Below are 25,866 nucleotides of genomic sequence, written 5' to 3'. Positions count from 1 at the left end.
TAGTCATTGTCCATGGTTGGTTTAGTGTATTTCTACTGGGCTGTGGCTCACCCTATATGGGAATATCATTTTCAGGTGCAGGAAGCATGCCACCTCCAAGGACATAGCTGGGAGGCTTGTGGCGGGCATAGTTTTGTCGTTTTACTTTGATTTATTACATGTAATTTCAAGCCAAGGGCTTAATGTGTAAACGAGTTAGAACTCTTTGTTGTAACCAAGTGTTAACTTGGAAAGCTGTAAGCCCGTAGGGCATTTTGTTATGAGGTTAACATGTAATACTTATGTAACGGAATTCTAATGAATGAAAGGAATGTGGTTAGTTTAAATGTAAATGCATGTCTTATCTGGTGGGTTTATTGTTATTATTTTGAGGGCGTTACAACTTGGTATCAGAGCGTACCGGGTTCGAATACTTTGGGTACGTGGGAAGTGATTAGGATCACAATGGGTTTGTCTCGCTTGATAGAGACGTAGATGTAGTATCATATGCTATGTGCTCAATTGATAACATGCTTATGTGACTATGTGGGTATGGGATTTAATTTCTAGGATGTTGATTGGATCCTTGAGTTTCTGGGAGTCTTGTTGGAAAAGCACTTGATCAATGCTGTTTCTAACCGGAACTCTAGTAACGTCTCGGGACTATCATTATCCGGAAATGAAGTTCGTAAGTGCTTATGTGTTTATGTGCTTATGTGGAGTGAATTATAGTTGTCCATGCATTAGGACGTGAGTGATTAGTTTCGGCACACCTATGAATGTGCTAACGTTCTGTGTTGCCTTTATTAGGATGTCAGGACGAGGAAGAGGTGCTAGGCGTGGTAGACCTGCGAGGCAGGAAGTACCGTTACAGGGTGAGATTCCGGCAGTGCAGGAGGGAGTTGGGCAGGCCAATGTGGCCGAGCCAGTAGGTCAGCAGGCTATGGGTGCCTTGGCCAGAGAGATAGCAGGAGCTTTGGGTATTCTTAGAGCTGGGAATCAGGCAGCTGAGACAGGGCCTTCCTTCTTGAAGAGGGAGTTCTTCCGGTGTAATCCGGATGAGTTTATCGGGGATCCTAAAGAGCCGCTTAAGGCAGATGAATGGCTCGAACAGACAACGAAGACGTTTGAGATGCTTGGCATCGAGGACGGAGCACTGAAAGTGACCTTGGCATCCTTTCAACTGAAGGGAGATGCGGGTCAATGGTGGAAGTACGAGAAAGCTCGTGTTGGTGGTACTTGGGAGGCGTTTGTGAATGCTTTTCAGGAGAGGTTTTTGTCTGCAGTAGCAAGGGAGAAGCTGAGGGATCAGTTTAGCCGGCTTAATCAGCAGGGCTTGTCAGTGGCCGAGTTTGAGGCTACTTTTACCAGTCTGTCTAGGTTTGCACCTGAACTGGTGGCGTCTGAGGACCGCCGTTGCTATGAGTTTGAGCGGAAATTGAGGCGGGGCCTTAAGTTGAGAATTGGTGGGTCTTATATTCGAGAATATAGACACCTAGTGGACGCTGCAGCTCATATGGAGCTTATGATGCAGGAGGAGGATGAGGGTCAGAGAGGCTCCAAGAGGAGCCAGGATAGTCAGAGTGATGGTAGGAGGCAGAGGGGTTATAACCCTCAGCAGTCTCAGGGTGCAGTCTCTAGATCGACCTTTCCAGTGCCTAGTGTAGGCTCGGGGAGAGGCAGTCAGGGAGAATTCACTTGTTACAAGTGTGGCCAGCTGGGTCACAAGGTTTCTGTTTGCCCGCAGAAGGGTGGGGGTCAGAAAGCTGCTTCTTCTTCAGCTAGACCGCCGAGTCAGAGTTTGGGCAGGGGGCAGCTCTTGATTTGTTATCAGTGTGGACAACCTGGGCACATGAAGAGGTTTTGCCCACAGTTGAGTGCCACATCGGGAGCGTCTGGTTCTAGGCAGACGCAGGGTTTTCAGCCAGCTCAGTCTGTGCAGGCCTCGAGGGCCAATCCGGGAGCTTCGTCATCCCAGTCTATGCAGCAGTCTTTTGCTCCGAGAGGTGAGCAGGTAGACCAGGGGCCTACGGGGCGCGTGTATGCTGTTACCGCGCAGGATTTAGTACCGGCTCCATCAGTAGTGAGAGGTACTTTTCTGTTTTGCAACTCAGTTGCTAATGTGTTGATAGACACGGGTGCATCTCATTCTTTTGTATCTGCTGCATTTGCATCTGTTTTGGAATTGGAGTTAGCACAGTTAGCATCTCCTATTTGTGTGGTATCGCCTTTGGGTGGTGAGTTGATTCTGAAACAGGGTGTTAGAGGATGTGATATAGAGGTCGCCGATTATAGGCTTCCTTTTCCGTTTGTTGTCATGCCCATGAAGGGTTTTGATGTTATTTTGGGTATGGACTGGCTATCGTCATACCGGGCTGTTATTGATTGCTACCGCCAGAGGGTCACGTTATGTACCTTGAGCGGGGAGTGGTTCCATTTCTTGGGAGACCGGGTTGGTAGTGTTTTGCCACCGGGGTTTGATTCGCGAGGGCGAAGTGAGCTTAGTGGTTTACTTGCTAGCTTTGAGAGTAGCGAGTGTGTTGAGACCCAGGTTGTGTTACCGAGGGTGGTTTGTGAGTATTCGGATGTCTTTCCCGAAGATCTTGTTAGTTTGCCACCTCACCGAGAGATAGAGTTCTCTATTGATTTAGTGCCTGGTACGGCGCCGATTTCTATGGCACCTTACCGTTTTGCTCCAGCAGAGTTGGTTGAGTTGAAAGTTCAGCTCCAGGAATTGCTCGATAAGGGCTTTGTTCGTCCTAGTGTTTCACCGTGGGGAGCACCGGCACTCTTTGTTAAAAAGAAAGATGGTGCCTTGAGATTGTGTATAGACTACCGGAAGTTGAATCGGGCTACGGTTAAGAATAAGTATCCTATGCCCCGTATAGATGATTTGTTTGACCAGTTGAAGGGTTCCCGTTGTTTCTCTAAGATAGACTTGAGATCGGGTTACCATCAGTTGAGGGTCAGGGAGGAAGATATTCCGAAGACGGCATTCCGTACGCGGTATGGCCATTATGAGTTTCTGGTGATGCCATTTGGGCTTACCAATGCACCGGCAGTCTTTATGGACTTGATGAACCGGATTTTCCGGGAGTTCTTAGACCGCTTTGTGGTTGTTTTTGTGGACGATATCCTTATCTATTCGTCATCTAAGGAGGAGCACGAGGAACACTTGAGAGTGGTGCTTGAGTTACTTAGAGCCCATAGGCTGTATGCCAAGTTTGGGAAGTGTGAGTTCTGGCTGAGGGAAGTCAAATTCTTAGGCCACGTGGTATCCGGGGAAGGGGTGTCTGTTGATACATCCAAGGTTGAGGCAGTGCAAGATTGGGCACAGCCTAAGAGTGTGTTTGAGATCCGCAGTTTTCTGGGATTAGCTGGGTATTACCGTCGGTTTGTGAAAGATTTCTCCAGGTTAGCATCACCGTTGACTAGGCTGACTCGGAAGGGAGTCAAGTTTGTGTGGAGTGAGACTTGTGAAAAGTCGTTCCAAGAGTTGAAAATTAGATTGACCACCGCTCCGGTGTTGATTATTCCGGAGAGAGGGTTGGGTTATGCGGTTTATTGTGATGCCTCACGAGAGGGTTTGGGTTGTGTGTTGATGCAGGAGGGGAAAGTGGTAGCTTATGGCTCACGTCAGTTGAAAATACACGAGAAGAATTACCCCACACATGACCTAGAGTTAGCAGCTGTGATCTTTGCCTTGAAAATCTGGAGGCACTACCTTTATGGTGAGAGGTTCGAGGTATTCTCGGATCATAAGAGTTTGAAGTATCTGTTTACACAGAGAGACTTGAATCTGAGGCAGAGGAGATGGATGGAGTTCATCGAGGATTATGATTTTGAGTTGCATTATCATCCGGGAAAGGCCAATGTTGTGGCCGATGCCCTTAGTAGGAAAACCATTAGTGATGTAGCTTGTATAGCCATCCGGGAATGGGAGATGTTGGGAGCACTTGGCGAGTTTGATTTGCTACTGGGCGAATCTGTTGAGGCTGCGGCCTTGTTTTCTGTTGTTGCGCAGCCTACACTGGTGACTAGAGTGTTAGAGGCACAGAGAAGTGACCTTGAGGTAGAATCCCTCCGAGAAAAGATCTCCAGTGGGAAAGTTGAGAAGGGTTTGACGGTGTATCCCGACCTGAGTGTGAGATACCGAAACCGTTTGTTTGTACCGGAGTCTTGCCGAGAGGAAGTACTCCGAGAGTTTCATCATTCGCACCTTGCGGTGCATCCGGGAGGTACTAAGATGTATCAGGATTTAGGTCGCCAGTTTTGGTGGCGAGGTATGAAGAGAGATGTGGCTGTCTTCGTATCGAAGTGCCTTACTTGCCAGCAAGTGAAGGCCGAACATCAGAGGCCAGCGGGTTTGTTGCAACCCTTGCCTATTGCCGAGTGGAAGTGGGAGCATGTCACTATGGACTTCGTTGTGGGTCTTCCGAGGACTCAGCGGGGTAGTGATGCTATTTGGGTGGTTGTAGACCGGTTGACTAAGTCGGCGCACTTTATTCCTATGCGCGTGAGAGATTCGGTAGATCATCTTGCCGACTTGTATATTCGGGACGTAGTGAGATTGCACGGGGTCCCAGTGACGATCGTCTCAGATAGAGATCCTCGTTTTACTGCTAGGTTGTGGCAGAGTTTGCAGAGTGCCTTGGGCACTAAGTTGACCTTTAGTACGGCTTATCATCCTCAGACTGACGGGCAGTCCGAGCGTACTATTCAGATCCTCGAGGATATGCTTCGGGGTTGTGTCCTGGACTTCAGTGGGACGTGGGAGAGGCACTTGCCATTGGTAGAGTTTGCCTACAACAACAGTTTCCAGTCTAGCATCGGTATGGCACCATTTGAGGCCTTGTATGGCCGACCGTGTAGGTCTCCAGTGTGTTGGGCCGAGGTGGGTGATGCACCTTTGTTGGGTCCGGAGTTGGTTAGGGAGACGACGGAGAAAGTTGAGCTTATCCGTAAGAGGCTTGTTACAGCCCAGAGTCGACAAAAGAGTTATGCCGATCGTATGAGGAGGCCTTTGGCGTTTGAGGTAGGTGATCATGTCTTTCTGAAGATATCACCTAGGCGAGGTCTGATGAGGTTTGGGAAGAGTGGGAAGTTGTCCCCTCGGTTTATTGGTCCTTTTGAGATCCTTGAGAGGATAGGTGAGGTTGCTTATCGGTTAGCCTTACCGCCGCAGTTGTCCGGAGTGCATGATGTGTTTCATGTGAGTATGCTTCGGAAGTATGAACCAGATCCATCACATGTGTTGGATTGGACTAATTTAGAGGTAGATGAGGATGCCTCGTATGAGGAGAGACCGGTTCGGGTCTTGGATAGGCGGGATCAGGTCCTGCGTGGCAAGACCATTCCTTTGGTGAAAGTCTTGTGGAAACATCACAGAGTGGAGGAAGCCACTTGGGAACGTGAGTTGGAAGTCCGTGAGAAATATCCGGACTTGTTTGTTGATATGTAATCTTGTATTTAAATTTTACATTTTGTTGAACTTAAGAGCTTTTATATATGTCTTAAGTTGTGAAACATTGAAAATGTTTTGGTTATTGGAAGTATGTTTTGGAACTTGCCTCATACGGAAGTTGAATGTGATACTATATGTGTTGAATATATTGTTGAAATTGGAAAGATAGTGCATAATGTTGATGCATGTTGATAATACATATGTGGTTTACATATTGTGATATGTCTCTTGTTAAAGGGATGGGATGACCGGTAATGGGTCGAATTGTTGAATGTTCAAGTGTAACATTGATTAAAAGGGAGAAAAACTTGTTTTGAAAACTTGTGCTTAATTTCGGGGACGAAATTCTTTAAGGGGGGGGAGGTTATAGCGATCCCGGGTTTACCCTTGTTGTATAGTGATCCGGACATGTGTCCGTGGATGTTGGTAGTTGTTTATTATCTTGTTTACATCCTTTCTTACTTTGTATTTGAGTTATAGGATGTGTTGAGCGGGTTTGTTACAGGTTGGTTGAGTTTAGAAACCAAAACTAGTTGCCCAGATTTTTTGGCCTGTACGCTCGAGCGGAGGTGTTGGCGCTCGAGCGTAGATTACATCCATCCAGTATCTTGTTGTGCAGTGTTGTGAGCTCGAGCGTAGGGATTGGGAGCTCGAGCGGAGGCCTGGTTCTGCAAAAGTGCTGGGCGAGTGCATTCTGCGCTCGAGCGGGAGGTTGGCCGCTCGAGCGGAAGTCTGTGAGTGGCCGCTCGAGCGGGGTGTTTTACGCTCGAGCGGAAGATTGGGTTTAAGTCCCGAAATTTGTGACTTTTCAAATCACTTTTTCACTTTCTCTTCTCTCTCTTACTTTTCCAAAAACACCATTGTTGAGTCTTTCTCTCTAGATACTACCTTCTCTCTAGGTTTTGATCTAGTAGGAGTGATTTACTCACCTTTGGCCTTTACAAAAAAGTTGTTGATCGTCGAGGGCTTCATTTTAATCTGAAAATCACGGGTTTTGGAGCACGTTGGGTTTTGTCGTCTTCTCCTTTGGGACTCCGAATTTGAGGTAGGGATAACCTACTCCTCTCTATGGGTTTTGTCTGTAAATTTTGGTATTTTGAGATGTTGGGCTTGGTTTGGTAATTTTGTGAAAATGGGGGCTTTTGTGCAATTATACAAAAGTTGGGGTTTTATTCATAATAAACCTAGATGCATGTTTAGCATGAAAAAAATGGAATGATTGCTGAATCATTGAAGAAAATGGGACCTAAGGGTTGAAATGGTAATTATGGAAAATGGCCTAATTACATTGTTTAATTAATTGGGATAATTAATTGGTGAGAAATGAGGAAATGAAATGTTGATTGAATATCCATTTGCGCATTTATTTTCTGTTTTAGAAATAACTGCTTGGGGCTATCGGTGGAGGATAGTCGTGATTGTTGTAGACAATGTATGTTGATTAGGCAAACTGAAACTAATCAATGGAATGTGTTATGGAACTTGACAGTTGCTAGAATACATTAATTGTTTGTATTGTGTGATTGTATATAGAACCAATGTGTTTATATACGTTATGTGTAGAGGAGGAGATAGGGGATGTACTCCGCGGTTTAGGGGAAGATAGGGGATGGACCTCTAAACCGGATAGGTATTTGGAGGAGATAGGGGATGTACTCCGTAGACAGAGCTCATATGCTTGTCTAGAGAAGTGAAGATAGAGCTCATATGCTTATCTTTGTGAAGTGAAGTGTGGATACAGCTTGTATGCTTATCTGTGGATATTGTTGATATACATATCTGTTGTAGAGTGTGGATACAGCTTGTATGCTTATCTGTGGATATTGTTGATATACATATCTGTTGAGAATGTGGATATAGCTTTTACGCTTATCTGAATGTGAGATATAGTTTTTATACATATCTGTGGAAATGATGATAGAGCTAGTATGCTTATCTGTTGTTAAAAGGAAAATGAAAAGTAATTGGGACTTGTAAGTCGTTGACATAAATATGTTATTTATGTGACTGTATCAGTGTTGACCAACTATCAATTGCTAATGTTTTAGTCATTGTCCATGGTTGGTTTAGTGTATTTCTACTGGGCTGTGGCTCACCCTATATGGGAATATCATTTTCAGGTGCAGGAAGCATGCCACCTCCAAGGACATAGCTGGGAGGCTTGTGGCGGGCATAGTTTTGTCGTTTTACTTTGATTTATTACATGTAATTTCAAGCCAAGGGCTTAATGTGTAAACGAGTTAGAACTCTTTGTTGTAACCAAGTGTTAACTTGGAAAGCTGTAAGCCCGTAGGGCATTTTGTTATGAGGTTAACATGTAATACTTATGTAACGGAATTCTAATGAATGAAAGGAATGTGGTTAGTTTAAATGTAAATGCATGTCTTATCTGGTGGGTTTATTGTTATTATTTTGAGGGCGTTACAATTTAGATGAGGGCAAATTGCAGCAATTGTCCCGGTACTTTGGTCCTTGTGTCATATAAATGGTATGTGCCATATCTATATCTATATATCTATCTATCTATCTATCTATATGTCTATAGCTATCTATCTATCTATCTATCTATCTATCTATCTATCTATCTATCCATCCATCCTATATATTAAGCAAAATGAGGTTTTTAACCCCAAGCCATGTGGGAGCTCCAATCTCCCAATCTAAATTTCCTGATTTTTTTTATTTAAAAAAAAAACCTTAGCATTTATTAACTTCTCTCAACCCCCAAGTCTTACCCTCATAATAACTCTTTAATGCATTAAGAACAAACATAAAAAATTCTTTGAAATCTAACACATGAATTCCTTGAAAAGTCTCAACACATATGATTATTATCTCTCATAATAGCACTTTAATGCATTAAGAACAAGCATAAAAAAAATTTCTTGAAAAGTCCAACACATATGATTATTATCAAAATATTAAACTTTAATATAATATAATAATAAAAAAAAGACATTTAATTCCTTGAAAAGTCTTAACACATATGATTATTATCAAAATATTAAACTTTAATATAATATAAAAAAGGAAAAAAAGAAGACATTTAAAAATCGCAATTCACATATATAGATAATTGTAAACACAATCTGTGCATAGCACGGGTGATATGCTAATCTATACTATATATTAAGTAAAAGGGGGTTTTAACCCCCAAGGCTTATGGGAGCTCCAATATCTCAATCCTAATTTTCTAATTTTTTGATTTAAAAAAAAAAAAACCTCAGCATTTATTAATTTCTCCCAATCCCCATACCTTTTGGGAGATTTGGTCAAAACCCCCTCATAATTAAACTTTAATGCATTAAAAACTAGCATAAACAAAATTCTTTGAAAATTTCAACACATCTATCTATCTATATTATATTATCTATATCTATATCTATCTATCTATCTATCTATCTATCTATCTATCTATATCTATACTATATATTAAGCAAAAAGGGATTTTTAAGCCCCAAGGCCGGTGGGAGTTTCAATATCCGAATCTAAATTTTTTATATTTTTTATTAAAAAAAGAAAAACTCAACATTTATTGATTTGGTCAAAATCCCCTGATCAACATTTATTAACTTTTTTCAATCCACATGTTTTTCCACATGCCTGCATTTATTGATACAATCCCCTGATCAGCATTTGAAATCCCCTCATACAAATAATTATAGATACAATTCGTGTATAGTTACTACAGTACCATTTTTAACTTCTCTCATACACTATGCTTAGTGATAAGATTGTTAAATTATTTTTATAAAAAATCTTAAAAAACATAATTTATATATTAAAAAAATCTAATACAAATATAAATATTTATAATTATTCCGTGTTAAGCAAAAGGGGGTTTTTAACCCCCAAGGTCTGTGGGAGCTTCAATATTCCAATCTAAATTTTCTAAATTTTTTATTTTTTATCCCATAATACATAAGTTTTAAATAATGATATATTCCATGATTTATCTATATACTATTATAATTTCAAAATATTGTCCTTTCATTAAGGTTGAAAGTTGCAATTCCTTTTTTTCATTTTTTTTTATTTTGTTTAATTTTTTGTTAATACGTGTTACAATATGATTGGTTTATAAATTAATTTTATATTCTAAAAACAAAATTTCAAATTTAGATTCTTACTTAAATTGTGTTACTATAATTGGAATGAGATCAATATTCATTCCTTAAATTTTGAATCCTTTATTAAATTATAAAATAAAATTTCAAATGTGAATTCTTCTTCAAATTATATTACTACGATTAGAATTAGTTCAATATTTACATGTGTCATAATATTATTGGTCTAAATATAATTTGTGTTAAATACATGTGTTCAAATTATTAATCGCTATTAATTTTTTTTTGTTTTAAATTTTATAAAAAAAATTATATCCTTCTAAATTATAAGGACTTGAACAATAATATTTTTTAATATAATTTTTTTTTTTAAAAAAAGAACAAAACATAAATTTTTTAGTATTTACTAAACATGGTGAATTTTATTAGATTTTTTTTATTTATCTCAATTATCAATTAAAGAAATTAAAATAAAGAATAAAGAAATATTTGGCTCAAATTGTTAAAAAGTTACTTTTGCTAAAATAAATTAGAAAGAAACCTTAATTTTTTTTTTTATTAAAAGTGATAGTTCGTTAAACTTTTTTATTTTTTAAAAAAAGAAAAGGGTTATGGGTGATAATTTATTATTCATCTAAAATTATTTTCAGATTAAATAAAAATACCATATTAAATTTCCTTGTTACCTTTTTTTTTATTCAAATACTTTTATTTTGTAAGAAATTTGTTTTTATTCTATATAATATTTTATTGTAATTTTAAATTAAAAAGAATTTCTAAAAAATCATATTTAAATTATGTATGCCATTATAAAAAGTAAATTTTTTTAACATCAACTTAGTGGTAGTTTTGGAAGTGCCAAATAAACATACTTTTTTACTTTTTATGAAAATATGTATAGAAAAGAATAGATGTAATGTGACCCAAAAAGATAATTAAGTATATTTTTTTTAACTTTTTACGAAATGTTGTGTAGAAAAATAGAGATGTGATGTGCCCAAAAAAAAAAAAGATTAAAAAAAAAGTGAACTAATATGGCACTTCCCAAACTTCTTTATTCGATGATCTCTTTCTAAAAGATATATTTTTTAAATATTTTCAATAAAAATTCTATTGGAAGTCTTATGTATATTGCTTTTTCTTTTATTCATTAATATTAAATTTTTAATTAATCTTATTTATTATTTTAAAAAATAAATTAGCAAATAATTCATATATATATATATATATATAATTTTGTTTTGGTTGCTCAAGTTATTTGGTGGTTCTGCCCAAATCCACTCAAATTTAATTTGAATTTTTGAATTTTTGCATAGGTTCTCACTTAATTAAAAACTATGTTGTTCAATCTTTAAAAAATTTTAAGCTCGACTCAAGTTGCTTGGGTTGACCCCACCTAAGTTTGCAATTCTAGCAAGGGGGTTTAAAGTTACATGAATAAATTTGTGATAAATTAAAAAATAATAAATAAATTGTGATAAAATTGTGAGACTTAAATTTTAAATTTCAATCTTTTTTTGTTTTCATAATTTACAGAAAAAATTTAACTGTGATAAAATTTTGCATCCTTTATTAAATTATAAAATAAAATTTTAAATTTAATCGCTATTAATTAAGCAATTTGTTTTTATTCTATTTAATATTTTATTAAATTAAAAATAATTTCAAAAAAATCATATATAAATTATTTTTGCCATTATAAAAAGTAAATTTTTTTAATATCAACTTAGTGGTAGTTTGGGAAGTGCTAAATAAGTATATTTTTTTATTTTTTTACAAAAATATGTATAGAAAAATAGAGATCTGATGTGACCCAAAAAAAGATGATTAAGTATATTTTTTTATTTTTTATAAAAAAATGTGCAGAAAAATAGAGATGTGATGTGACCCAAAAAAGATAAATATATATATATATATATATATATAAAAGAGCTAATATGGCACTTCCCAAACAACCCTTTATTTAATGATCCCTTTCTAAAAGGTATATTTTTTGAATATTTTCAAGAAAAATTCTATTGAAAATCTTAAGTATATTGTTTTTTCTTTTGTTCATTAATATTAAATTTTTAATTAATTTTAATCATTATTTTAAAAAATAAATTAGAAAATAATATATATATTTATATATATAATTTTGTTTTGGTTGCTCAAGTTATTAATTGGTGTTTCTGCCCAAGTCCACTCAAATTTAGTTTGAATTTTTGAATTTCTCCATAAGTATTCACTTAATTAAAAACTATATAGTTCAATCGTTAAAAAAAATTTAAGCTTGACTCAAGTTGCTTGGGTTGAGCCCACCTAAGTTTACAATTTTAGAAAGTGAGGTTGAAAGTTACATGATTAAATTTGTGACAAATTAAAAAAATAATAAATAAATTGTGAGATTTAAATTGTAAAATTTCAATCTTCTTTGTGTTCATAATTTGCATACAAAAATTTAACTATTTATATTATTTTGTATAAAAATATATTATTAACTTTTTTACATGCCGTGCGTAGTACGGGTTACCACTAATTTTTTTTTATAGAAAATTATAAATTTAATAACTTTAGTGAGTTAATTTCAATCAATATTCAGTGATTATTTTCATTTAAAAACACTAATGGCATTATTAATGGATCAAATTGACACAAAATTTAAAATTAAGGATCAAAATTGTGCCAATTGAAAGTGTAGGGACCACAATGACACAAAAAAACAAAGTATAGGGACCACCTGTGTAATTTGCCCTTTAGATAAATTTAAAAAGTACAAAATTTATGAAAACACTATAAAAAATTCACTACATACAAAAAAATATAAAAATTTAATACATTGTCATTTTTTTATTGATTTTTATTTTTCATAAATTTTTTACATTTTAAGTATAGTTAAATTAAGTGTATCTAAAAAAAACAAATAACTCCAAACCGTTTTCAAAAAATGAAATCAAATAAAATTGAAAGCTGAGAAGTTGATGTAGATGCTAAAGTGAGACGCAAAAGGGAGAATCATAACCGCCGAAGTGGCCAATCAGAGCAACATGCAATGCACCAATCAAAACATACAGCCAATTCCCACGTTTTGAGACCCGACCCATCCGGAAAAACTCCCACATTACACTTCAACGCAAAAATTATTCGGTGTTACTGGGTGCAACATACTCATGTTTCTTCTCACCAATCACTTATACATCATGTTTTTTTGTTATTTTTTAATTATTCAATATAAAATTATAAATTTTCATTTTATAATCAATCACAACAATTCTAAACACCACGTAACTGGGCCCGAAGACCACCAAATAACTTCTTCAAATGTAGAGCAGAGCGCACAAGCCACTTCCACTTCCCAATCCCCACAGAGAGAATGCAGAGTCGAAACGAAAACCAACACGCCTCAGAGCTTCCATGTACGTTCCATGTACGTTCTACACTTCCTTCTTCACTCACAGTCTATATCTATATCTATATATGCATGAGCTTTGTTATGTATACATTTTATTTTTTTATCCTGGAGTTTTCAGTTTCAGAATTTGGGTGATCAAACCAATTTTGGCTACATTTGCACATGTATGTATGTATCTTGATATATATACATATACTTATTTAGTTATTTTGAATGTGAGCTTTCTTTTCTATTGTATGAATTTTATTTATTTATTTATTTATTTTTGATAAATTGTTGTTGACATTTGGTAGAATTGAGAGTTTCTAATTGGGTTAAGGCCTATTTTGATAACTAGGAAAAAGCCGATTTATTGGCTTATTTGGATCACATCAGTTCTCTATTTTTTTGCACCTTTTTTTAAATAATAATAATAAAAAAAAAAAGAAGAAGAAGCCAATAAGCGGGTTTATTCCTAATTTCCAAAACACTATATAACTAAATTCTTATGCCACTGGATTAGTTTTTCTTTAATCTGTTTATTAATTTTAGTTGCTTTGATCAATGTGGATCACTGGGTTTTTTTTTTTTTTTTTTAGTTTTACTCTTGAAAATTAATTGGAAATGTGTTTGTTCTTTTTTCTATTATTTTTGTCTGGGATTTATGTTTTTCATTAGGAAGAGTAGTTTTCAAAAAAGCCTGTAAAGATATCTGATTTCTTTGCAAATTGTTATGTACATGACTAATTATTTTTTGGACATTTTTTTTTCTTTTGCAAGATGAACCCGGTAAACAGGTCAAGAGCGCAATTTTGATAAAAAACACAAGCAAGTCTCGTGTAGCTTTCAAGGTATGGAATTTATGCCTTTGTCCATTACCTGTTCTTTCGTGGCTTGATGTTAACAGTTGGCTTTTGTTAGCTATTGTCATTCATGTTATTACCCAGATTATAATTTCGATTAATTTGCAACTAGTTTCCATTACCTGTTCTTTCGTGGCTTGATGTTAACAGTTGACTTACCACCATTTGCACAATGTTCATTTCGTGCCTGATGTGTTTGCATATTGCTCATTCTCTGCACACTTACATGTTTGCAAGATGTTTGATTCGTCTTCTCCCAAAATTTCATTGAGAGAGTGTCATTATCATGATCCATTTTTACATGATGTGTCATTTCGTGCATTTTTCAGCAAAGTCGCACTACCAATAATTTAGTATGGCTGCATACTTGGTGAATTTGCATAATGTGTCATTTTGTGCAAACTTAAACAACCATTTTCCGGCAATAATTTAATATCCAAGTTCAAGTTTGACACTTCAACAATTTCATGATCCAACTTGGGGTGGGGGGTGGGGGGTTTGTGTGTGTGAGTGTCGAAGATAAAAACACATTGAAGATAGAATCTCATGATTTATGGTTGCATAATTTTTGGCTTGATTTTATCTCCAACCGCTAGTCTAGAATTATAAAAATTGTAGAAAATGATAGCGATTCACCCTATATATATGGGCGTTATTGATGTAAACAAATCATTCAAGAGTAAATAGAAGAAGAGCTTGCAGTGACTCTGTTATTTTCTTCTCTCTCCAAACCAAACCAAACCAAGCCAAACCTTAGGTCCCATCAAATGGGTCAGCTACATGAATCCCCTTCTCCACTCAATTCTATCAAAGGCCATTTGATTAGTAAAAAGAAAGAGATTCATATTTCTATTTACTACACTAGCCCACATCAATCTAAGTCTGCCCCTTCCCCTAACACTTTTATCTACCGTCACTTTATTGCATCTCTTCACTACTGCCTCCACTGGTCTTCATTGTATATGACCAAACCATCTCAATCCATTCTTTCTCAGCTTATCATCTTTCTCAACTTATGGAAGACAAAATTTGACAACAACTGACCAACCTTAAACACACAACATTACCAAACAGGTCATGAATTAAGTAGTGACTTGAAAGCAATTTATGTGTTCGTATTAATGCTAATAGTCCTAAAAATTTAAGCTTTTAGCACAGCAAATAAGGGTATAGAAAATTTCATAAAGCCACAATCCAAAACAACCAAACTGTTACATTCCACAAACCAACTTGGTAAAAGCACTTAAACATCAAACAGTAAATTAATTGAACCAAATTGAGCATCATGAGAGTAGAGCACTAACAATGGACAAAGTGGTTGGCTAATGACTACAAAATAAAAAATGATGAAAAAATATAGAGAAAAATTAGAAAATTACCATGGAAGACGACAAAAGGTAGAGAACATGTGGTTGTTAGTGTACAAGTCAAAGTGAAGATAAATAATTCCATGGCTTGGTTTGAACTTAGAGTTACTAAAGAACATATCAAGTGTGATGCTGTTACATGATAAGTTAAGTACTGTGTACAAAGATCTCTCCTAAAAACTTAATGGATGGATAGAGGAAAGAATTAGTAACTCTAAGTTCACCTTCTCTTTAAAATGAAGGCAATAAAAATAAGAAAATAGAAGAAATGAAAGGAAGAACAAATAATATTGTGCCTGATTATCTTCTTTTCCAATTATATCGTTATTAGAGAAATCTGAAGCCACAATTACACACCATAATCAATATTGCCTCTATAAACAGTCCAATCAACTAAGATTCTTTTTATTTCTTCAAAAAAAACTAGTTTCCTAAATGAGCAAATTTTCTTTTATTCCTTTTAATGTACTAATGTTGTAAACTTGTTAGGAACCATTTTTTTTTTCTACTCTATCCTTTCCCATAATACTTCCATCTTAATCTATGTTATATACTTGGAGAACTAAGGAAAGATTAGAGATAGACAACGTCATATGATTTTCTTTGTATTATACACATTGTGCATTCCTAAATGGAATAGGTTAATAGTACACATGATGCGTTTTATGACATAAACAAATTAAAAAAAAAAACTTGATCTTTCATTTGTGATCAGACATGGACAAGAGTTGGATTGCATTGGGTAAGACACCTGATGGAAGGATGAGTCAGCCATTTATTGATGGGGTGACATCATTTATCAAATTTGCAATGGCAGTTGTTGACCAGGAAGGTAAAATTCCGTGCCCATGTTTGAACAGTGTGAACTATTATTCCCAAAATCTTCGAAATGTGCAAATTCATTTGCTTCAATATGGGATTATGCAAACGTACACTATTTGGCATGAGCACGGGGAACCACGTGTATCAAATGAGGCTCATCATGAAATGGCAATTGATGAAGATGAGGTTTTAGGTGGTATTGATGCCTTAGTGGAAGATCGAATAAGAGGAGAACCCAACGATGCACCCCAGAATGAGGAAGTACAAACGTTTGATAAACTATTGAATGATGCCAAACGTGAGGTGTACTTAGGTTGCACATACTACACTCTGTTGAAGTTTGTCATCGAGCTGCTTAATATAAAGGTAACAAACCACTAGAGCAATAAGTCGGTTAACACACTATTGGAGTTTTTAACAAAACTTTTACCAAAAGATAATTTGGTTCCAAAGTCATTTTATGAAGCTAAGAAAATACTTCGAGATTTGGGCTTGTCATATGAGTTAATTGATGCTTGTATAAATGATTGTGTACTCTTTTGGAAGGAAAATGCAAGGTTAGATAAATGTCCAAAATGTAAGGCATCCAGATACAAGATCAATCGTGGCAGGGGTAATAAGATTCCCCATAAGGTGTTGCGGTACTTCCCATTAACACCAAGATTGAAAAGATTGTACATGTCAAGAAAGACTGCTGAGGACATGAGATGGCACAAGGAGAAACGTATAGATGACGGAGTATTGAGACATCCCGCCGATAGTGATGAATGGAAGGAATTTGATGTGCAACATCCTCAGTTTGCCCTGGAGCCTCGAAATGTGAGGCTAGGGTTGGCTGTTGATGGGTTCAATCCTTTCGGGAACATGAGCAACTCGTATAGTTTATGGCCTGTAGTACTCATTCCTTATAACTTGCCACCTTGGTTGGTTATGAAAGATCCCTTTCTTATGATGTCACTACTTATTCCTAGAGAATCACAACCAGGGATCGATATTGATGTCTACATGAGACCTCTGGTGGATGAGTTGAATGAGTTGTGGGAAAATGGTGCATTATCTTACGATGCCGTAACTGGTGAGTCTTTCCAGATGCGTGCAGCTTTGATGTGGACTATACACGATTGGCCCGCATTTGGTGACATATCTGGGTGGAGAACAAAGGGTCATTATTCTTGCTACACTTGCAATGATGAACCATATTTTCAATCCTTGAAAGGTAAGACTGCATACACTAACCATCGATGCTACTTGCCTCAAAACCACCCCGAAAGGCGAAAGAGTAAGGCTTACAATGGTAAGCATGAGAAACGAAAGAGATCTTTAAAGTTACCAGTGGAAAAGATATTAGAGTAATTGGATAGAGTGACAGGTGTCACATATGGGAAGCATCCAAGAAATAAGAAAAGACTCCGTTAGGCACCAAATTGGACAAAGGTAAGCATCTTGTATGAGTTACCATACTGGAAGAAACGGAAGCTTCGACACAACATTGATGTTTTGCACGTCGAGAAGAATTTTAGTGAAAATACCTTTGGAACTATGTTAGGCATTGATGGAAAGAACAAAGACACCGACAAAGCACGGATGGACTTGGAAGATATGGGTATAAGGAAAGAGTTGTGGTTAACAAGTCGTCCTGATGGAACTTATGTCAAACCTAGGGCAATCTTTTCATTGACCCCTGAAGAGAGGGAGGGTTTCTTTGAATTCTTGAAATCAGTGAAGTATCCGGATGGCTATGCTGCAAACATATCAAGATCAGTGAATGCGAGAAATGGTAAATTAACAGGCTTGAAAAGTCATGACTGCCATGTACTCATACAACGGATTCTTCCAATTGGGATGCGTGGTTACGTAGACAAAGAGATTAGTAAAACACTATTTGAGTTAGGTAGCTTTTTCCAGGATTTTCGCTCAAAGACACTGCGCCGTAATGAACTTGAGAAATTAGAGGAACGTATAGTACACATATTATGCAAGCTTGAAAAGATCTTTCCTCCAGCCTTCTTTGATGTGATGGTTCACTTGGCCGTTCGCTTGCCGCGTGAGGCTATTCTTGGAGGACCGGTGCAATATCGATGGATGTACCAGATTGAAAGGTAATTGTTAAATTGAAAGGTTCGTAATTATATGTTTCATGTGTAACCTTGCTCTTAACTAATTCTCTTTTCAAGGTTTCTCGGAGCTTTAAAAAAGTTTGTTACAAACCGAGCTCGATCAGAAGGTTCAATCGCAGAGGCTTACATTGTCAAAGAGTGCGTTACTTTTTGTTCAATGTATGTTGATGGGATTGAAACAGTGCATAATCGACCCGAACGAAATCAAGATCGTGGCGAACGTCACAAAGGGTTAACTGTATTCACAGAAATTGCCCGTCCTATTGGCCTAATCACAAGGGATGCTGATATGTCACAAGAATATCGTGATATGGCTCATTGGTTCTTGTTGAACAATAGCCCCGAGATAGAGAAGTATCTAGAGTATGTTTTTCATTTAAATATGTGTATTCTTAGCTTTGTTAATGTAGTTAGCAGTGCATAATAATCACATTCTTTTGAGTAGGATACACAAAAATCTATTACGGACTCCATCTGACCAAGGCATAACCCGTATACAACAACAAGAGTTTCCCAAGTGGTTCAAAGAGCGGGTAAGGCATTTTCAATTTTAAGACATGATTAAAAATTTGTATAAGATTTGATCATTTATTAATTTATTTTCACTATCTTAATCTACGTTATATGTGAATGTAGATAAATATATTGAGAGAAGAAAAGTCACCAGAAGCAACCAATGATTTATGGTCGTTAGCAAATGGCCCAAATTTACTAGTAAAAGAGTACTCAGGTTGCATAATCAATGGTGTACGGTTTCGTACAAGAGAAGTAGACAATCGCCGTAACAGTCAGAATAGTGGTGTGCTTGCGGAAGGGGATCATGAGGGAGTGACACATGAATTTAATGGTCACTTGTGCAATGTTTGGGAATTGGAGTACATGTGTCATAACAAAGTTGTATTGTTCCAGTGTGAATCGTACAACACAAGAAATACAGGTCGAAGTAGAACATTGCGAACCGATGATTATTGCACAAGTATTGATGTCACAAGTCGGTGGTATCAACACGACCATTTCATCTTGCCTAGCCAGGCTAAGCAAGTCTTTTACCTAAATGATACCAAATGGGGACAACCTTGGCAAGTCGTTCAACGAGTGCAACATAGGGATGTCTTTGATGTACCAGAGGTAGGTGATGGAGAATCATTACATGAACCAGAAGAAAACGATGTGTTCCAACAAGAAAATATTACCGATGTTGTTCCAATTGACATCGGCCCTAATGTTCAATGTTATAGAGATGGTGTTGAAGCAGAAGTTGTTAAAAGGGTTAGGTCATCTGATGAAACAATGATACAGAAAAGAGCTGACAAACAAAATGAAGAGTGTGACGAACCTGATGTGGATTACGATATGGATCTTGATGTAGACTAGGATTTGTAGTTATTTTGCACTTTCTATATGAACATTGTTCTTAATTAATGTAGTTGAATTTCAGTTGTGGGGTTCATCCACTGTTATGTAGGTTTATCATTGATTGGTCATATTGTGTGTCTGATGGCTTTGTAATTAATTTGTTCTATGGTAAGTAAATGGTAAAAACAAAAATCATCCATATCACTCTAGCCATATTTCAATGATTTAGAGCCTATATGACATATCCACTTGTTGAGATTGTTGTTGCTTTATGCTTTATGTATAGAAATATATAATTATCTTTTCTTTACATCTAATGTTCAATTATGCGTATCCACCAAAAAAATGTTCAATTATGTTTTATAGTTGGGCAAAATGGACGCTACAAAAAAGCAATTGACCAAACCAAGTACCGCAACTAAGAAGGTAACGAACTATAAGAAACAAAGAATGAAGAATATTAATAAAAACCGTGAGAGAATGAAGACTCTAGGAGTGAAGAATATAACAACTTGTTTGAAGGCTACGGTTCAACATAAGAAATTGAGGAAGGAAAAACAAATACCAATTGAGGAAAATGATGATGATTATCGACCATCAGAGGCTGAAGATGGCAGTGACACTGAAACCTATGATTCGTTTGAGCATGAGGTACTATACATTTATGCATTGTGAAATATATTCTTTCTTGTTACTTTCAATTCATACACACATAGACATGTATATCTTTGTACATATATTCATATTTTATTATGTTATTCAGCTGTTAGAGATACCATCGAGAGCCCGTTCACAATCTCATCATGAGGCATTGACCCACGCATTAGAAGAGGGGGATACCTCTTCACGTCTTGAGGTGACTAGCAATCCGCCACCACCTCTCAATGTGGAGCCTCAACTTGAGGTGACTGCTGGTAATACTATTGGTAAGACACACTCTTTATTTACATTAATTTGAGATCTTAATTAAATTTGTTCACATACTATTTCAATATTATGGCTTCACAATATCAGCTGCTAAGCGTGCTCGTGGCCCGACTCGAGGCAAAGAGGTTCAAGGCCTTGTTGATAAAGATGGAAAGCTTAGCGTGCCTATCCCTCCAGAATTTCGTGCACCGGTAGGGGACTATGCCTCAAAACTAGCCTCAAAGATTGGTGTAGAAGTGCGAACTCGTTTACCAAATCCAAGTGTTCGTAGGTGGAAGTATGTTGATGCCTCCGTTAAGGAGGCGATGTTTCAACGCTTGAATTTAAGTTCGTTGTCTACTTATAGGAGATTTTACTCATTTTTATAATAGGTTAGAAATCTTAATTATTTATTGTAATTATTTTATTTTTTATAAGAATTATCTATGACTTATCTATTTTTTGTAGGATCAATTTGATTTACAAGGAGACCCTGTTGATATAGAGAAGGCAATGAACACAAAATTTGGTCGGAGATTGAGTAACCATACCTATAGGCTGCACAAACAATTCATGGAGCTGAAGGAGGCTAAAGGGGAGGAGTATGCAAGAAACCACCCACCAAAGAATGTCGATCCTACCAAGTGGATAGATCTTATTGATAAAAAGTGGAACACTAAAGAACTTATGGTAACATTTTCATCTTTTTTATTATATTAGCGAAGAAAGAATTTGATTAGAATAGGGAGAGATTCTAAAACAACTAGAAAGAACACAATCAATTTGCTGTGAAATTCCATATGTATTCTTTTCCCTTTATCTTCTAGGCATGTAAGTGGAACATAATAAAAACCAAATAAGTGGAAAAATGAGAAAGGGAAACTATTAAACATGGATTGGAAGGCTCGCATAATAGGAGATTAATTTATGGTTCTTTAAAGTGCATCTTTCACATCATAGACTAAAGAACTAAGATTTCAGTTTCTATGATTGTATTAATTTTCTGTTTGTTCTTGGGTTTGGTCTGAAGTTTCATGATAATGGTAAGCAACTAGCTAAGTAACTAATATAGGGTATTGAGACAGAACTTTAGATTTGATAGAGTTGCGGAAGAAAGAAAGGGTTATGAGTTTGGTATCAGTAATTGTTCCATATCTTGTGAAATGTAAATGGATTTTTTCACAATCTATCTTGCCCATGCTTATATGCCCCCTATTTGTGAACGGTGTAAATTACTCGTTTTTCTTTTTTCACCAAGAAAAACCATCTTATGATGAAATCTCAACAAGTCCTCTAATCTATTTTTCACAAAATTGAATGAAACTAGTGAATAATTTGAAATATCTTTTAAGTTGAAATGATATATAGGAAAATGATAGAGAGGAACAATGCAATTTCTTTATTATCAACCATTAAATTTGTTTTACTAGTGATACATTTCATTGTTATATTGGTTCATTATTCCTTATAGGAACAATCAAAAGCCAACATATTTGTCTTACTAATGATACATTTCATTGTTATATTGGTCATTCTTCCTTATAGGAACAATCAAAGGCCAACATCGCGAACAGAGAAAGGATGTATACAAAACATAGGTGTGGTTCTAGGTCAATCCCTGTTAGAGTAGAAAAACTGGTACGTATCCTTGCACTTTCAGAATTATATTAGATTCTTAGCTTTATTTATTGAATATTTGGTCTATCGAATTAGGCACGAGAAAAGAAGATGCTACCTGATCTAGCAGAGTTGTACAAGGAAACTCACTATAATGAGAAAACACATGAGTGGATCTCATCTCAAGCTCAGTGTAATTATGTGAGTATATATTGCAATTTTTATTAACAAAATTTTAGAATACTATTTGTTATAATCTTATTTAATTTTCTAATAATTTTTTAATTTTTTTTATATTTGATAGGAAAATATGATACAGACACAGGCTGATCACCTCTCACAGCTAGGATCAACCCCTTTGACTGCAGAAGAGCTATCAATCAAAGTCCTAAAGCCAAGGTCTGGCTATGTGAAGGGACTTGGCATGAGACCTTCATCCTCTATTAGGAGAGCCACTACCATATATGCTGAAACAAATGATTATGTGAAGCGCCTTGAGATGCAAATAGAGACACAAAAGGAACAAATACAAATGCAGAACAATAAAATAGAAGATCTTGAAGAGGGTAAGAAGAAGCAATGGGAGATAATGGCTGATGTTGTCAACTTTTTGAGGACCAAAGGATTCACTGGACACTTTGGAAGTGGAGGGGACTCATCCACAAGTGGACATACTTCTTGGTAAAGTATATTAACTTTAATATAACAAATTTTATAAAAGAATACATGTTTGAAGAATTAGGAAGTAATGGAAACATGCATATGACATCCAATTTGTACAGGTGCACATGATGTATAAATTGTGAATTAGTCTAAAAAATATATTTTTTTCTCTATACTTAAATCTTGAAAAAAGGCTGCCGAAATGCTAAATTATCACACAATTATAGATTTATACAAGAACCAATAGAAACACCTTAGGAGGGACCAATATAAGTTGTATGAACTTACGACACATTAATGGGATGCACCATTTGTGAATTAGCCTTAAAATTAATTTTTTGTTCTCATAATCTAAAAAAAAGTCTGTTACAGGGATAAATTATATAATTGATCTAATTGTAAATTGATGAGTTACTAATGTTTTTAATCTTTTGTATAATTGATTAATTACTAAAACTTTTAATTTATTTTTTTGTAGATTGGATTGGGGTGGCATTTTTGACGTGCAACAATGATGTAATTTGTTTGAATGTTCATTTTTGTTTGATAAGGATACACATACTTTTTGGAGTTACACTAGTTATTGTTGGATTTTTGGTGGAATTGAACAAGTTATAACTTTTGGATATTTTGTGGATATTTCACTATTTTATTATATCATGATGAAATTATTTGTAATGATGAATGGATATTTTCATTTTGTTAATTCGTAAATGTGTTGATAACAGGTTAAGTTAAGTTGTGATGGAATTGTTATATTCAACAGGTTTCAACATGAACAGGGTCATATTTGTTGAACTAAAATTTAGATTTTGATAAAATAGGTATATAATGTGGAAAAAAATATTATGAAATTATTTGCAAAATTTTCCATCCCTAAAGAAGGTTTTTTTGTCTCTTATTTGGCATAGGTGGATGATTAATTTTGTCATAAATTCTTTATTTCGTCGCTAAATGAATTTGTCATGACAAAAAATATTGTCACATTTTGTCACTATTACCCTCAATGTGTGACGAATTTTTTTTGACATTATTTCATCATTTTTAATGATGAATTTATTTTTATCTCTATTGGTAGCTTCTTTGACAAAAAATTTTCGTCTTCGTTTATATTAAACGTGAAAAAATTATTTTGTCTCCATTTCTTATATTTATGACAAAATACTTTTGTCTCTAATTTCTCCTTTAATGACAAAATATTTTGTCGCTAATTACTTATAAGTATGTTCCCAACAGAGTGTATTGGAGACAAAAAAAATTCGTCACAAATTTATCATTTTTAATGATGAATTTGTTTTTGTCTCTCTTGGTAGCTTCTTTGACAAATTTTTTTTGTCTTCGTTTATATTAAACGTGACAAAATTATTTCGTCTCTATTTCTTATATTTATGACAAAATACTTTTGTCTCTAATTTCTTCTTTAATGACAAAATATTTTGTCGCTAATTACTTGCAAGTATGTTCCCAACAAAGTGTATTGGAGACAAAAAAATTCGTCTCAAATTTATCATTTTTAATGATGAATTTGTTTTTGTCTCTATTGGTAGCTTCTTTGACAAAAAATTTTCGTCTTCGTTTATATTAAACGTGACAAGATTATTTCGTCTCTATTTCTTATATTTATGACGAAATACTTTTGTCTCTAATTTCTTCTTTAATGACAAAATATTTTGTCGCTAATTACTTACAAGTATGTTCCCAACAAAGTGTATTGGAGACAAAAAAATTCGTCACAAATTTATCATTTTCAATGACGAATTTTTTTTTTCGTCTCTAAGACCCTTTAGCGACGACCCTTTGGAGACAAAACGGGTGACGAAAAATGTTCGTCGTAATTAGTTTGGGTGACGAAATATATACATTTTGGGACAAATTTGTTTCGTCTTTAAATCCCAAATTTGTTGTAGTGCTGCAAAAGTTCTGGGAGTGTGTATCCGGAGCTCGAGCGGGGGATTGGCCGCTCGAGTGGAAGTCTGTGAGTGACGCTCGAGCGGGGAGTTTGACGCTCGAGCGGGGCGACTTTTATATAAATCCGAGATCCGACTTTTGGATCACTTTTTCAAGATATTTTCTCTCTCTTACTTTTCCAAAAAGCCATTTTCAGAGCTTCTCACTCTAAAACCGGCCCTTCTCTCTTAGATTTGATCTAGTAGGAGTTGTTTGCTCGCTTTTGGTCTTTACGAAAGTTGTGTTGATCATCGAGGGCTACATTTTAATCTGAAAATTTCAGAATTTGAAGCATTTTGGTTTTGGTCTTCATCTCCATTGGAGCTCAAACTTTGAGGTAGGGATATCCTACTCCTTTCTATGAGCTTTGTCTTTAAATTTTAGTATTTTGAGATGTTGGGGTTGGTTTGGTAATTTGGTGAAAATTTGGGGCTTTTGTGTAAATTTACAAAGGTTGGGGTTTTAGCTAAATAAAGCCTAGATGCATGTTTGGCTTGGAAAAAGTAAAATTAATGTTAAAACATTAATGAGAATGGAACCTAAGGATTGTAATGTTAATTATGGAAAATGCCCTAATTACATTGATTAATTAATTTGTATAATTAATTGTTGGAAATGAGGAATTGAATTGAGAATGTGGAAATTGGAAAGGGAAGGGGTTAAAGGGTGTAGTTGGATTATTTATCGCTCACCTAGTTGAAATGTTGATTATATATCCATTGTTGCATTTATTTTCAGTATAGAAATAACTGCTTTGGGCTATCGGTGGAGGATAGTCGTGATTGTTGTAGACAATGCATGATGATTAGGCAAACTGAAACTAATCACTGGAATGTGTCATTGAGATTGACGATTGAAAGAATACATTGAATTTATGTGTTGTGTGATGATGTGTATAATTATTGTTTATATGCATTGTGTTGTGTTGGAGGAGATAGGGGATGTACTCCACGGTTTAGGGGAAGATAGGGGATGGACCTCTAAATCGGATGTTGTTGGGAGGAGATAGGGGATGGACTCCGTAGATAGAGCTCATATGCTTATCTAGTGATGTATTGACAGAGCTCATATGCTTGTCATTGGAAGTGTGATAGTGCTCATATGCATATCTGTGGAAGTGATGATATAGCTTGTATGCTTATCTGTTGGTGTGTGATATAGCTAGTATGCTTATCTGTTATGAAATGGGAAGTGTTTGATATGAGTTACTATCTCATATGAGTTGTTTGGCCAGGTTCTGAGCCATGGTTGTAAATTGAGAATTGAAAGAAATGGAAAATGGACTGTAATATGGACTTGTATGTCATGAAACCGTAAAATGTGATAAG

General features: G+C 35.7%; 1 protein-coding gene and 1 long non-coding RNA gene across 3 annotated transcripts; both read left to right on the top strand.

Annotated features, from left to right (window-relative positions):
• The first annotated feature begins 15,824 nt into the window (after nt 1–15,824).
• On the top strand, nt 15,825–20,649 carry LOC114276501 (uncharacterized). Of its 2 annotated transcripts, none has more exons than XR_014358373.1 (3): nt 15,825–15,942; nt 20,169–20,331; nt 20,420–20,649. It is a non-coding gene; the product is annotated as an uncharacterized LOC114276501 (long non-coding RNA). The 2 variants fall into 2 exon arrangements; XR_014358372.1 differs by lacking the exon at nt 15,825–15,942 and adding an exon at nt 19,899–20,056.
• A 130-nt stretch (nt 20,650–20,779) lies between these two features.
• On the top strand, nt 20,780–23,269 carry LOC114289597 (uncharacterized). The gene is made up of 5 exons (XM_082912053.1): nt 20,780–21,001; nt 21,857–21,949; nt 22,025–22,129; nt 22,233–22,609; nt 23,070–23,269. Coding segments are annotated over exons 1-5 (753 nt in total). The 5' UTR covers nt 20,780–20,824; the 3' UTR covers nt 23,071–23,269.
• Nucleotides 23,270–25,866: the final 2,597 nt, after the last annotated feature.

The sequence above is a fragment of the Camellia sinensis genome, unplaced genomic scaffold (assembly GCF_055761805.1).
Source record: "Camellia sinensis isolate YWXY unplaced genomic scaffold, ASM5576180v1 Unanchor2, whole genome shotgun sequence".
Lineage (NCBI taxonomy): Eukaryota > Viridiplantae > Streptophyta > Magnoliopsida > Ericales > Theaceae > Camellia > Camellia sinensis.
This window is presented reverse-complemented; position numbering and strand designations above follow the sequence as displayed.